Below are 14,619 nucleotides of genomic sequence, written 5' to 3'. Positions count from 1 at the left end.
AAAAAATGCCATTCCTCTACAATATGATAAGGTGAAATATTTCATATGCCAACATTCTAAGATTTTACACCTTGTTGCAATTGATCGTGGGAGCCATGGTGGAATGTTAAGTCAGAGAACAACAAGATGAAAGTGGAATTTTAGGAAACAGAGATTGGAAAGAAATAAAATCTAGACTGGAAGAGAATTAGACACGAACCAAGAATAGCTGCAATTCTTCCACAATGATGCCCTGCTGTGGAATCATGAAGAAGTGAATGACACAGAAGTGAACAGAGAGCATGAAAAAAAGGAAGAGATGTGAAAAGCATTTCTTTAGACACACTGACAGCCTTTGATTCAAGAGAGCCCATCTAAGATGACTCCAAAGTGCTTTGCTTAAAGTCTAGAATAATAGTAACACCCACAGAAAAGCAGCCACTGGGAAGAGATAGTATGTTGAGGTGGAAGTACAAATGATATTTCTTTCAAATGTTGGATTTTGCATGTTCACAGCATTTTTTACATAGATATTTTAAACAATATTGTGCTGGTTAATTCTAGGTGTCTGCTTGATTAGATGAAGGAATGCTGAGAAACCTGGTAAAGCTATCTTTTTAGGTGTGTCCACAAGGGTGTTTCCAGAAGACAATAGCATGTGGGCCTGAGTGGACTGGGTGGGAAAAGTCTTCCCTCAACACAGGCAGGAAGCATACAATCCGCTGGGGGCCTGGAGAGAACAAACACGGGGAAAAAAGGTGTATCCCAGCTCTCTCTATCCATCCTCCTGTCCGTGAACATCAGAATTCAAGACTCGTCAGCTTTGGGGTTCCAGGACTTACACCAACGACACTGCGGGCTGCGTGGTCAGACTCTGACTGAGCCATGCTACCAGCACCCAGTATGCAGACAGCCTGTCGTGGGACCCCTCAGCCTTCACTAGTGTGTGAGTCAATTCTCCTAATAAATCCCCTCTCATATACTTACATACATATCTTATTGCTTCTGTCTCTCTAGAAAACCCTGACTAATGCAAGTATTGAGGCCTGCAGCACCTTATATAAGCTTTTTATTTCTCCATAAATTAAGAGTATATATTACAATCTAACTAAAGAGAGATTACTGCCTTTGAATAACAGAGATAATGGCAGACATATGTAGGGGATTTATCACGGCCATGAAAGTTCGGTGGGCATAGGCATAATAAAAGATCTAAGCCTCCAAAGTTTATCACGAATTTGGGCTTAATGAGCAATACCAAAGAGCCAGTACCTGAAACATCAGGGGGGTGGTTGCTGAAGAAAAGTTCAGACTCTTGATCATGTGACTTTCAGGATCATATTTTGACATAAATCCTTTGATTATGACCGTTTTGGCTGTTCCTTGTTCACCAATTAACAGCACAGCCTAAAATAGAGGAGTTGAAAAAGAAATCTGAGAAATAAAGTTATTGTTATGGGTTGAATTGTGTCACCCCCAAATTTACATATTGAAGCCTTAAGCCCCAGCACCTCAGAATGTGACTGTATCTGGAGAAAAGGTCTTTAAAGAAGCGACTAAGGTAAAATAAGCCCCTTAGGATGGGCTCTAATTCAAACTAACTGGTGTCCTTACAAGAAAAGGAAATTTGGATACACAAGGAAACACCAGGGATGCACACACACACACACACACACACACACACACACACACACAGAAAACGGCCATAGGAGGACACAGTGAGAAGGTGGCCATCTGAAATCCGAGGGGAGAAGCCTCAGGAGAAACCAAACCTGTTGACACCTTGATCCTGGACTTTCAGCCTCGAGAACTGTCAGAAAAGAAATGACTGTGGTTTAAGCCACTCAGGCTGTGTGATATTTAGTTATGGCAGCCCTGGGAAACTAGGTCAGTGATCAAAAGGGAAGGACTTCTCTAGAAAAACGAGTCAAAATTCACTTTCTCTCAACTAATACATGAGAAATACTGACAATTATGAATTACAACTATTCAACTCCAATGTTGTTATTTGGAAATAATAAAAGAAGTAATTGCTAATTTAGGTAATATTTCTATTTATTCTAAACAGAAACGTAAAACATTCTAAAATAAATGCAGAGTGTTTCATCTTTTCAAGTGACATTTTAAAATATGCCATTTTAAATAAAAGTTAAAAAGCCATACCTTGCCCTGTTTAGCAATGGTTTTAATTAGAAAGTCAGTCCTCACGTTGTCAACATTTGGCACCAGGATAGAGCCATATTCTGGGGTGGTATCAGAAGGATACACATATTCCTGGGTACAGGTGCTCCAGTGCGTCCATTTACCTGAGGGGAACAGAGACTATTTGCATCTCCCTATCAATAATTTAACTCCTGACTGTGATGAGCAGACATCCTTGAAATTTTATGAGGGCACCTTCTAAATGCTCTTCATAAAATAAAGATCATTGAATTAGAGACCTAAGTATACGAGTATGTAAACTGAGTCAGAATTTCCCAAGGAACTATAGCAACGTGGTAATATTAAGAAATATTAGAAAGCATCTTGGAATTGATTATTAAATATGTAGATTTTCAATAATATAAGTGTATAAAAATACAAAACAGAGTGAAAGTATCATGTACCCAAAATCTTAATCATTTTTAAATGTCTAAGTTCACAAGCTTTAGGTAAAAGACCCTAGGATGCCACATACCTAAAAATAATATATAAATGTTTATACATATTTCATGTATATGTACATACATACTTTGTATATATAGGCATGCACATATAAATAACCTTAAAGTATATAGACAGAGATAGAGAAAAAGAAATATAGTTATAGATACATACACACATATTTGGTAAAAATATACTTTAAACTTTTGTCATTTTTATGTAAATTGCTGATTATATCGAATGAATGGCTTAAATGAATCTGATTTAGGATTTTTTTAATTGTTCTTAATTCACTAAAAGTTCAATGCATAGCATGTGTAACAAGGGGAAAGCGTGCATTCAGGACACATCAAAGTGAATTTTTTAAAAAGAAACAATTAGCTTTCTTTACACATGAAAATTTCCGTTTTAATTTTACAGCCACCCGTTTTCATTACCACTTAGAAGTAAATACTTGGTGAGAACATTGGCCATGTGGAAGAAACTGCCCCCATCTGCAGTGTCTGCATGGAATGGAGAGTCCTCACCATCGGGCGTCACGTAGTAGTCGTACACGGTGTCGCCCGGGCCCTCCGGTGGCAGGTGCAGGTGCAGGTGCAGCGCCGCGGGCCGAGCGCGCAGCCACAGCTCCAGCCTGCGCCGGCCGTCGGGCTCCAGCACCGCCCCGACGCTCCACAGCAGCGCGAAGACGTACAGCCTCGCCAGGTGCTCCGGACTCACCTCCCCGCCTTGCTCCTGGGGACCAAAGAAACTTCTCTTTTTCCACTACTTGATTCTCTAACCAAAACTTTGCTTTAGGGTGTCAATGAAAACAGTACACACAGAAAAGGATAGTAGTTTCCCCCAAGACAAGAACCAGGGACAGGATGAATAAAACTGGGGACCAAATGAGGAACTGATCTCTAGGAATACCCAGCTGGCTTTAAAAATAAATTAGGGACACTATGAGACGTCTTTGTGAACCAGCAACTAAATTCCAAATCCATGGCTTGTGCTGTGGATTGATTGAATTCTGTCCCCCAAATTTCATGTATTTGAAGCTTAATCCCCACTGTAACTGCTGAGGGTGGGAAATCCTATCCTGGTAATTGAATGGTGGAGCCTTGAAGAGGTGGTTGGATTGCAGGACCCTGCCTAGTGAATGGGTTAAAAATGGTCATCAGGGTCATGGTTCTGAAGGCTTTAAAAGAAGAGAGAGAAGAGTCTCTCTCTCTCTCTCTCTCTCTCTCTCTCTCTCTCCCTCCCTCCCTCCCTCCCTCCTTCCCTCTCGCCAGGTGATCTGCTTGTACCCGCCGGCTGCCTGCCGCTTTTGTACCATGAGTAGAAGCAGCCTGAGGCTTGTGCCAGATGCAGCTGTCCTAGAATCGTAAGCCAAATAAACCTCTGTTCTTTATAAATTACCCAGTCTCAGGTACTTTGTTACAGCAACACAAAACTGACTAATACAGTGTCTATGCTGGTAATACCCTCTTTTCCTCATCTACCATCCCTTTTCCCTCCAGCATGGGGCTGGGCACACTTGCCAAGCTCTCTCTGTGTGCTGTCACAGAGTTAGATAGATTCTAGAGGTCCAAGTGGGCTAGTGGGGCAGTTCCATGAAGTAGTAAGATGAGAGAAAGCTAGAGGAGACAGGCCACCAGTGTTCTAGGGCCTTGTTGATATAAGGCACCTGAAAGCATGACCCTGAATCAGAACTGCATTTTATCAAGGTAATTAATGTTCACAATAAAGTCTGAAAAGCCCTGTTCCAGGGAGTGCCCAAGCCCTAGGAAATCAAAAACAGGTTCCTGGTATAGTAATAGAGGATAGAAGCCAGGTAGATGCTGGAATGGAGTGAAGTATTAAAGAAAGTTAACCATTAGGACCTCCCTCCTTCCCTCCCTCCCTCCATCATTTTACAATGTGATAACCTGCCATCACTGTCACCACCATCAAGACCCTCACTAGATGTGTTCCCTGGACCACAGATTTCCCAGCCTCCAAAACTGTAAGCAAATAAATTTTTTTTTACAAAGTACTCAGTTCCATGTATTTTGTTATGAGCAACAGAAACGGATTAATACAGCTTGCTTTGTGAAAAAAAGATATGGAAAAAAACACAACTTATTCAGGGCTCATGTTTAAAACATTCCCCCTCCCCCACAGCTCTAACTGAATCTCATTTCAAATATTGTACTTTCTGCACAGTATGGTCCCGTTCATAAAAGAAATTCTCTGAGAAGTAGAGCAGTTTACCTTCGGAGGGATCAGGCCTTGAAGCATGTTAATGCTCTGCGTGATTACAAAGGCCTCCAGCAACTCCATTTTGTATTCTAAGTTCTGAATACTGAAGCGATACAAGTCCGGAAAAGACTCAGCGTACAACTGACGAAGGATTTCAGCTTCTTGAGGTGAGCGTTTCTTAAGAAAACTCTGTTAGTTCACAGATTAGTGCATTACCATCCAGGAAAATGGCCATTTTTGGACAAAAGTTTTTAAAGTATCAATTAACCATGATAATAATAATATCTAATGATTATACTGCACTTATGTTGTGCCAAGCCTTGCTATAAACTCTCATATATAATTCATTTAATCCTCACAACAACTCTATGATGTTGGAACTATCATTATCCCTCTTTACAGATGAGGAAACTGAGGCTGAGGGAGTGTAAGTGACCTGCCCGGGATCCCACAGTTGGTAGTTCGCAAGGACTCAAACCAAAAGAGTCCGGCTCCAGGGTCCACAGGCTCAGCTCCTACTCTATACATATGCTTAAAGCCAAGATAAACAGTCTTCAATTCTTGATAATGTACTAGGGGAAAATAGGAGGCATATACATAAGTCAAGAAATAACTTAGGGGAAAAAAAGGAAAGAATAAAGATGAACTAAGGAAAACCATTCCCAGATTTTTTTTAATGAAAAACAAAGATTTACAACAATTTGTTTTTTTGTTTTATTTCTTCTAATTAAATTAATAATCAGTGTAGAAAAATATCAGCAAACATTCAAAAAAATGGAGAACTTAGTCATTAGGGGATCCTAATGTTAAGAAAGTGTGTGTCATTCATGGCAAAATAACACTTAACACACAACATTTTCTGAAGGTGAGGCAAATTCTCTTCAAGGCAAGAGACCAGCTCATTCTCCACCTCAATATTGCTAGAAACAATTAGAGACTCTGAAGAGAAGCAAGAAAATGTTGATTCGGAATTATTTATTAATTCATGAATTTACCATGACTTCATCTCGACAAAAGCATAACACAGCACTTTTGAGTTGACTGAACCAAAGAACCACATTCACTAGGGCAGGTAACCAGCTTGACTCCCTGAGACTGGAGTTTCCCACCAGCACAACTTCTCAATGGATCCACCCTCTAATAACTCTCTCAGATCTGCCTAGCAGTGCTCTAAACTCTTCCAGTCTGATTCTTTGTGAGTCTTGGCTTCTACCCAACCATTTCTAAGAAGAAACTGCTTTATTTAAAAGTGTGTACAAATATTATTACGTAGGTGTAGGATTAATGTAAACGTCTTATTCAGCCTCAAGATGGACAGACTATAATAGAAGCTTATTTTATAAACAGAAAACTCTAAATATTCATTAGCTCATAGTATAAAAGTATTTTTCAAAAACCTTTGTCAGATCGAAGTATCTTGGGAAAAAAATCACACAAATATATTTTTACATGAAGTTTACTGTACCTGTGGCTACTAAGCCTGTCTATATGAAAAAAATCTATTGTGCTGCTTTCAAAAAAAAGTCCTGAGTCTCCTCCCCAGAGATTCTAATTGGTAGGATTGGGATGTGACCCAAACTTCTGTATTTTAAAGAACTGTCATTGGTGATTACATTTGCAAAGCAAGGGTTGAGACCCCCCTGTTCTTTTTTCTCTTTAATGGATGGATAATTTAATTGTAAAATATGAAACCTTAGAAGTATTTTTAGTGACACATTCAATTATATGTAGTATTATTCTGGTAAATAATCCTCTCCTTCTTCACATCTCCATACTTTACCAAATCTAAACCCTTTTGTAACCCAGAGTTGTGTAATTTCTGGAAAGACATCAATAAAAGTGAGGATACACCCATATAGAAATAAAAGTAGAAAAATATAATGGCAATATGAAATAAACATCTACTTTATTTAAATCATGAAATTTTCAAGCAAAATCATCTTCAAAAAACTTATGTAAATTAAAATAATAAATTTGACCAACTACATCAAAAAAGATTTTTGAATAAGCTTCTCTAATAAGCATCTGCCTTACATTATAATATTAATAATAGCTTCTAGAATAAGCATCCTGCCTTACATTACAATATTTATTGAGTATAATATCTAAGAATTTAAGGCATTTAATTACAATCAAATTCAGATCAATATTTCCTAGGATATATTGGTGGTAATAAAATACTACACCTGATCATGAATTGAAGAGATATTATCTGAAATACTATTTCCAAGCACAAACTTAAAATGAATATTATGACTACTGAATCTCATAAAAATTCCTTATATGCAATTTTAATAAATTGTCTCCAAGTTAATATTCTAAGATGATTGTTCCCAAACTTTATGCGAATGAGTACCTTTTAAAAGTGTAATGAATCCTCACAGTGAACAAATTAAATTTTACTTATTCAGTCCTCAGACATGGTTTGGCGGGATTATTGGTTCACATAGGCCTGGCAATTACTTTGCAACCCATGAGATGCAAATCACAGTTCTGAAGTGATTAGAGGAGAGCACTGAAGAAACCCATGAGGGGCCATCAGGGTTTGAATGTCCCAGTGCATTCAAAAATCTTCCATAATCATTAGCATAAAAACGCAATTGCACCACCAACTGCAGAAAAATTGGCACACACACTAGAAGAGTGCTAAAGGATCTGTTTTCCTTTTTAGTTATACAAAAGAAGGATTCAATCATACCTCAAGAATAGGACTCCAGCCGAGGATAGAAGAACTCATGAAAACCATTCCATTTCTTGAGACAGTAGCAGGAGAAGCATTGTCAATGTTATGAGGTTCGAAAACTATCTTGCAGTTTGGAGCCATGGGAATCCGATCACCATTGGCAAGTGTTAGAGTTTTGTTATCATCCAAAACGGAGTTCAGATTTTCAATCCAGATGGCATCTACTGGACCATCAAGAACTATCCAGATATGTTCCCCTAAAGTACCCCCACAAAAAAGGAAAAAAAGCATACATACATGTAGATGCAAATATACATAACTATAAAGCTGGAAGAAGTACTATAATTTGGTGCAATTTCTATTGATATTTTTAAAAAGCTTTGATCTAAATGACTATCTTATTTGATTGCATGAGGCTTTTCATGTTCTTTATATAGCAGTTGTTTAAGGCTTAAAATCAAATCAAAAAGTCATTTGTACATTGCACAAATATTCATAGAGCTCCTTTGATATATCAGCACTGTTCTAGGGTGTGGGGATGTTGTGGTAAATAAGACAATGTGCTGCCTTCAAAGAGCTTACGTTCTAAGAGGTAGAGATGACAATCAGACAAATAAGCAAAGAGAGATGTAAGATAAAAATTAAGCAGGATTAGGGGATGGGGCATTGGTTTAGGTAAAATGGTCAATGAAATATTCCAAGAGGAGAATGAAGTGACCTAGACGTAGAATTTTTCAAACAGTGGGAATGGAAAGTGCAGAGACCCTGAAGCAGGTACAAACTTAGGGTAATGCAATGGACTGAAGTTTATGACCTCCCAAAATTCATGTGTTGAAATCCTGACCTCCAAAGTGATGGTATTAGGAGCTGGGGGCTTTAGGAGGTGATTCGGTCATGAAGGTGGAGTCCTCATGAGTGGGATTAGTGCCCTTATAAAAGAGACCCCGCAGAGCTCCCTTGCTCCTTATGCCATGTGTGAACACAGTGAGAACTCAGCTATGTACATCCCAGAAGAAGGCCCTCTGCAGAATCCACACATGCTGGCACCCTGATATCAGACATCCAGCTCCCAAACTGTGAGAAATAAAGTACCACCTAGTCTATGGTACTTTGTTATAGCAGCTCAAATGTACTAAAACAGGTGATCGTGTCCCGGAAACAATAAGAAGTTGAACCTGGTTGGCAAGAAGGCAGGGAGGGGAAGAAGTGTATGAGTGCAGTTGGAAAGACAGACTTGGCAAGACAGGCAGAGCTATGGAAGTTTGAGATGTCCGGGAGTTGTTGAGTTGGTAGCTCAAGGGAGAGGTCGGGGCTGGAGGTTAAAATATGGAAGCCATCAGCACAGATACGGTACATAAAACCATGGGACAGGGTAAGTTTCTCTTAGATAGTAAGTGGAGGGAGCAATAGGAGGTCTGAAGACAGGGGCACTACAATGCTTAGACTTCTTCTGTGGTCTCCTTTTTTGGCTCGCCCCACTTCCAGACATATCAAGGAAGCAGACGTGGGAGGAGAGCCAGCAGGATGAAGGATCCCTGAAGCCAAGTGAAGGAAAGATTCAAGAAGAAAGTGATCAACTGGGCCAGATACTACTGAGAGCAGGACGAACTGGCAATTTGTATCTGACAAGCCAGAGGTCACAAGTATCCTTGATAGTCTAACTTCAGAGGGACACTGGGAACAAAATCTGACAGGAGTCATTTAAGGAGATACTTGGAGGTGTAGAAAATGACAGATATCAGTAGAATGCCCGACAGGAATACCATTGTAAATTTAGGTATTGGGTTTAGTAGTAGCATTCTGCTTAATTTCTTATCTACTGTCTCCTCTTACCATCACCATGACCAAGTTTGTGGTTCTAATTTTTCTTTGCTGTGCAACAACTGTGGAATATTCCATTGCAAATAAAATGCTTCAAAAATCCTAATCAGGCCCATTCAATTCGCAATTCAAGTAAAATGGTGATCTAATCACCAGAGTCACTTTGAAAGAAAAGGCATGTGTTGCCTTTTTCATAGAAAAAAAAAAAAAACAACCTTCTCTGAGCTCCTATTCTTCAAGGCAGCCTTTGGTCATAGGGCCTGTGTTTACACAGGGCTACTGGAATAAACCAGAAACAAAGTTTGATTTTTTTTTCAGTAAAACAACAACAATTTGTAATATAAACACAATTTAGAAATGAAGCATTTTCATTCCTCTTTTGATCATTGATGCGAGGTGGATCATCTACCTTCTTTCAATGAGAACGTCAATGGTGCTACCTTCAACATTTTTCAGTAGAACACGGTCGCCCAAAGGGTAGGCCCAGAAGGTAAACCCAGGATCTCCTCCCTGTCCCGTGCTTTTCTTTCTCCCTGCAGTCGTGTTCACTGTGTCTTTCTCCTACTCACTCAGGAGTGAGAAAACACAATGAGAGGAGAGCTGCTGTCACCGCTTTCATCTGAGCTTATGTTCTGGGAACACTGGGTTCGATTTACAGAGTCCGTAAGTGAGAGACTTTTCAGACAGAACCACTAGCCCTTAACACGTTTGCTTAAACAACCAAGCACCGGTGCCCGTCTAAACAGAGTAATTAATTGGCTCAATACAGACCTTATTTTTGATATACACAATTTTCTCCCCAAAGAAGCCCATTTTCTCCTGTGATTTTAGAGGGGAGGCAGTTTTTTAAAAAATAGGCTGTACTTATAAGGCCGACCCCGTGGCTCACTCAGGAGAGTGCAGCGCTGGTAGCGTTTTGATATACACAATTTTCTCCCCAAAGAAGCCCATTTTCTCCTGTGATTTTAGAGGGGAGCCAGTTTTTTAAAAAATAGGCTGTACTTATAAGGCCGACCCCGTGGCTCACTCAGGAGAGTGCAGCGCTGGTAGCACTGAGGCTCCGGGTTCAGATCCTATATAGGGATGGCCGGTGCGCTCACTGGTTGAGCGCAGTGCGGCTGGTCACCAAAAAGACAAAAAAAAAAAAGGCTGTATTTATACTTAAATAAGAGTAACATATGTAAAATATTCAGTGAAAATAGTTATGGTAAAATCACATTATTCGATACTATCAAAAAGCTGTTCCTTAACACCTTTTTCCATCTATCTTATTGTAAGATATCACAGGGATGCAGAAATATTTTTCCAAAAAATATTGCTTCAAAAGGGGGGAGGGTTTGATATAAATAAATCCATAATTTTCTTATTTCAGTAGTCACAAATATCATACTGATTTATGACTTCTTAGTCTTGGCTAAGATATGGAGAATGCAGTTGTTCTACTAATTCTATCCAGCCTCCAAGGATTTTACTTAGAAGAACATGTCAAAAATAATAGTCATAATTCATTTTCTACCTTTCTTAGCTCGCAATGTTTTTCTCCAAAGGGTGGAAAAGATCCCATCAGTCCAGTCATTTGTAGCCACATCAAGCCGACCAAACATCTGTGGGGCAGTAATTGCTTTGGGATTCATCCTCATTTCCCGGTGTGGTTTTCCACAATCTATATCAAGTAAATCCAAATTTTAAACTTCTCAGATGTGGAGTGAACCATCATTAAGCAACATTGCACTAATTTGTGGTGTACTGTCAGCAGCTGCTCAAAATATGAAAAATGCAAAATTACATTGAAAATATATGTCTTACTGCATTCCAAATTATCATAATTAGCCTCATTATACTTTACTGACTAAAGCACTTTTTTTATCTTCTGTAAAAGAAAATGGATATAGCTTAGGGGAGAAAAAGGATACCATGCTGGGATTTATGAAAATACTAATATAATCTGGAAGTTCTCTAAATTTCTCAACTCAAAAACTCTTTGATTTATAGTATACTAGATTAAACCTTGTGCCTGAAATATCACCTAGAAGGTGCCTCATTCTCTCCACTTCCAGCTTTGATTTGCTGATATGTTTTCTTGGTCACCTTGGAAAAGATAAGCTAAACGAATTTTGCATGAATCCAGGATTTTCTTTTGTGGCCAACTTCAAGAAATGTATTCGAATTTTTCAAACTCAAAACCTACCCTTAGGCGGGATGGGAGTTTGCACATAAGGGACTGGCTAATGAGCAGAAGAGTGAAGAGTAAGGTTTAAAGTATAAAATCATAAGAGCAAATGCTAAAACATTACTCGCTGAGTGATAGATTGGCAACTACAAGCATGCATACTTACACGTGCACATTAGAAGATGTTATAAAATTAGCCATCTTCCTGGGTTTTAATGTATATCAACTTGACTGGACACAGGATGCCAAGATTAAACATTGTTTTTGGATGTGTCTGTGAGAGTGTTTCTGGATGAGATCAGCAGTTGAATCTGTGTACTCCACAAAGTAGATTGCCCTCCCCAATGTGGACAGGCATCATCCAATTTGTCGAGGGCCCCAATAAAACAAAAGGCAGGGAAAGGAGGAATTCACCCCTTTTTCTTTGTGCCTGCATATTTGAGCTGGGACACTTCATGTCATCTTCTCCAGCCCTCAGATTAGGATTTACACCATCAGTTCCCCTGGTTCTCAAGCTCTGGGACTTGGACTGAATAACACCACCAGCTTACCTGGGTCTCCAGCTTGCAAATGGCAGATTATGGGAATTCTTGGCCTCCATAATTGCTTGAACCAGTTATTCAGAATAAATCTCCATATATATATACACATTAATTTATATATACACATACACACACATATACACATATATGTGTGTGTATATATATGTATGTATGTGTGTATATATATTCAACTAGTTCTGCTTTTTTAGAGAACCCTAACTGATAAACTTATTTAGAAAATTAGATAATATTTTTCTTTTTAGAAATCACGAAAACAATCAGGATAGTTATCTGCAATATTTTATGGTGCTGAAGTTAAACTGAACAGCCATAATTTAGCTCTTGCAATAGATGATATCCATAAGACCCTGGCAACATTATGTTTTAAATCTAATCACACTTTACAAAAGACCAGCAAAATCTTAAAGTATGTGGCAGTATCATGGGTGAAAATTGAACTCGAGCTGTTGCCCAAACAAAAGGAACTATCAAAAACTATTTTATCATGACAGTAGGTAGAATTTTTTGTTGTTGTTTTCATTTAAAGAAGCATAACATTTTTATAAGAGCACTCCAAGAAAAATGCTTGATTTTCACAATGTTGGTTAAACTAATTCTTCTTGATTCTCCTAGGCATTTCTTGACTCGGTCCTGGTCACTCCACCTTCATGGACCCCTCCCTTGCTGTCATCTCCTTATGGATTTGAGGCCGCCCCCCCCTCCGCCCCCAGTCTGTTCTCCAGATGGCCGCCAGGTGGCCTTCTACACACTGGAATGATGGTGCCACTCCCCAGCTCAATGGCTCCCCGTCACCTACAGAATAAAACCCAGGTATTCAGCATGAATTACAAGGCTCTTCATGCCCTGCCTACTGTACTAATTTGGATTCCTCTGAAAGCAGAGCCTAAGACAAGGACTTGTGTCCTGAGAGGATGGAGTGATAGGACAGAGAAAGTGAACAGAAAAGAAGAAAAAGCCAATAAAGGGTGCATTGCTGATCTGGTCACAGATGTAGTATCCCTCTGAAACAGGAAGCAGGACATTTGCCACCACCTCTTCTCTTCCATCGGTTGAGTGTATGGCTACCTCCACGATGTTAATTCCCACTCAGCTCCTACTTTGAGGCTGAGCCAGTTCCCTGGCTTCAAGCAAAGTCTTAAGGCTGAAAATCTGGGAGACACCACGAGAGCTTGGGAGTCGGGGGTGAACTGTCCAACACAGCCTCATCTACAGCAGATGAGGCCAAAGGAGGGTGGTGAGGCTGAGCCAGTTCCCTGGCTTCAAGCAAAGTCTTAAGGCTGAAAATCTGGGAGACACCCCGAGAGCTTGGGAGTCGGGGGTGAACTGTCCAACACAGCCTCATCTACAGCAGATGAGGCCAAAGGAGGGTGACGCTGGGCACCAATAGCATCTCCTATACCTCCACATCCAGCCTCACCTCCCCCACTCCTACCCCACACACAAATTGCATTTCAAGCCAGTGCATTTCCCACGGTAAATCATGCTCTCTCCCATCCCTCTTATCTGCACATGCTCTTCCTTCTGCTAAAAATGCCTTTTATCCAACTGCTACTCAAACCTCAAGACTCAGATGAAGTTGCCCCTGCTCCATAAGTCTTTCTGTACTTCCTTAGAAGGAGTTTCTGATCTCCTTTGCCTCTACGCATAGCATAATTGTCCAAACCTTCCTCATAGCAATTCCATGTTGAGTTATAATTATCTCTGTCCATGTTTGTTCCTCCCGCTACACTCTAAGCTCCTTGAAGACATGACCATCCTTTTTCACACCTGTTTTCCCTCTCTAACACAGAATCTAGCAGAACATCAAAGTACAGAATATTAAAAACATTTGATAAGCAAATACATGATAAATCAGGGAACAAATACCATACATGGATCTGCACTTCTTTAGTAGAAGTTCAATCCAATTATCTTCTCAATCTTTTGGACAGTTAAAGTTTTCAGCAAGAAACAATGTGTTACTTAAGAAAATAAAGGTTTGCCCTATGTACAAAAAGCAAGAGCAGGTTAATAAAGAGGAGCTAGTCTAATGATTAATTCATTTTTGTAGGGGACCTCTCCAAACTCAGTGATGCCATATGGATTACATAACTCAGATGTGTTCTACGTAATGTATCTATATGTTTAACAGGTAATGCTCATTTTGTTCAAGTCATTGTACCAGGTGCATTGTAGCTTTATGTTAACAGAAGGAAGCTTTATAACTGCAATAAAAATATTATAAAACATCATTTGACAAGAAAAACATAATCATTTTGAAATGTATAAAAATCTCCAAACAGAATCTTAATAGCATACATGAAAAAATCACATGATAAGTCCCGCAGGTGTGAGTTCTCAGTTTTGGTGGAGGTAGGGATAGGCTGAGAGTACACAGAATTCACTTCATCCAATAACTGAGGAAACTGAGTCTAAATCCAATATGTGCAGGGCCCTAGAATGAATACTGACAATCTCCAGCAACCACCTACAATGCACCAGCATTGCACCAGGAGCAGTGCACCGGGGCTCCCTGAGCTGACTGAAAACTCAACCAG

The 14,619-nt window shown here is 39.6% G+C and overlaps 1 protein-coding gene across 1 annotated transcript in view; it reads right to left on the bottom strand.

Annotated features, from left to right (window-relative positions):
• The window catches only part of DNAH5 (dynein, axonemal, heavy chain 5), a gene marked incomplete at its 3' end in the record, with an annotated part of 181,984 nt that overhangs the window by 19,293 nt on the left and 148,072 nt on the right, over window positions 1-14,619 (bottom strand). Inside the window, exons 42-47 of the mRNA XM_008569081.1 lie at window positions 10,866-11,012; window positions 7,544-7,785; window positions 4,858-5,034; window positions 3,150-3,357; window positions 2,143-2,285; window positions 1,252-1,386 (exon numbers count right to left, since the gene is read on the bottom strand). Coding sequence (XP_008567303.1) covers window positions 1,252-1,386; window positions 2,143-2,285; window positions 3,150-3,357; window positions 4,858-5,034; window positions 7,544-7,785; window positions 10,866-11,012 — 1,052 coding nt within the window. The remainder of the gene's footprint in view (window positions 1-1,251; window positions 1,387-2,142; window positions 2,286-3,149; window positions 3,358-4,857; window positions 5,035-7,543; window positions 7,786-10,865; window positions 11,013-14,619) is intronic.

Source organism: Galeopterus variegatus, unplaced genomic scaffold (genome assembly GCF_000696425.1).
Source record: "Galeopterus variegatus unplaced genomic scaffold, G_variegatus-3.0.2 Scaffold463, whole genome shotgun sequence".
NCBI lineage: Eukaryota > Metazoa > Chordata > Mammalia > Dermoptera > Cynocephalidae > Galeopterus > Galeopterus variegatus.
Note: the sequence above shows the minus strand (reverse complement) of the source record. Positions and strands in the feature narration are given on the sequence as shown.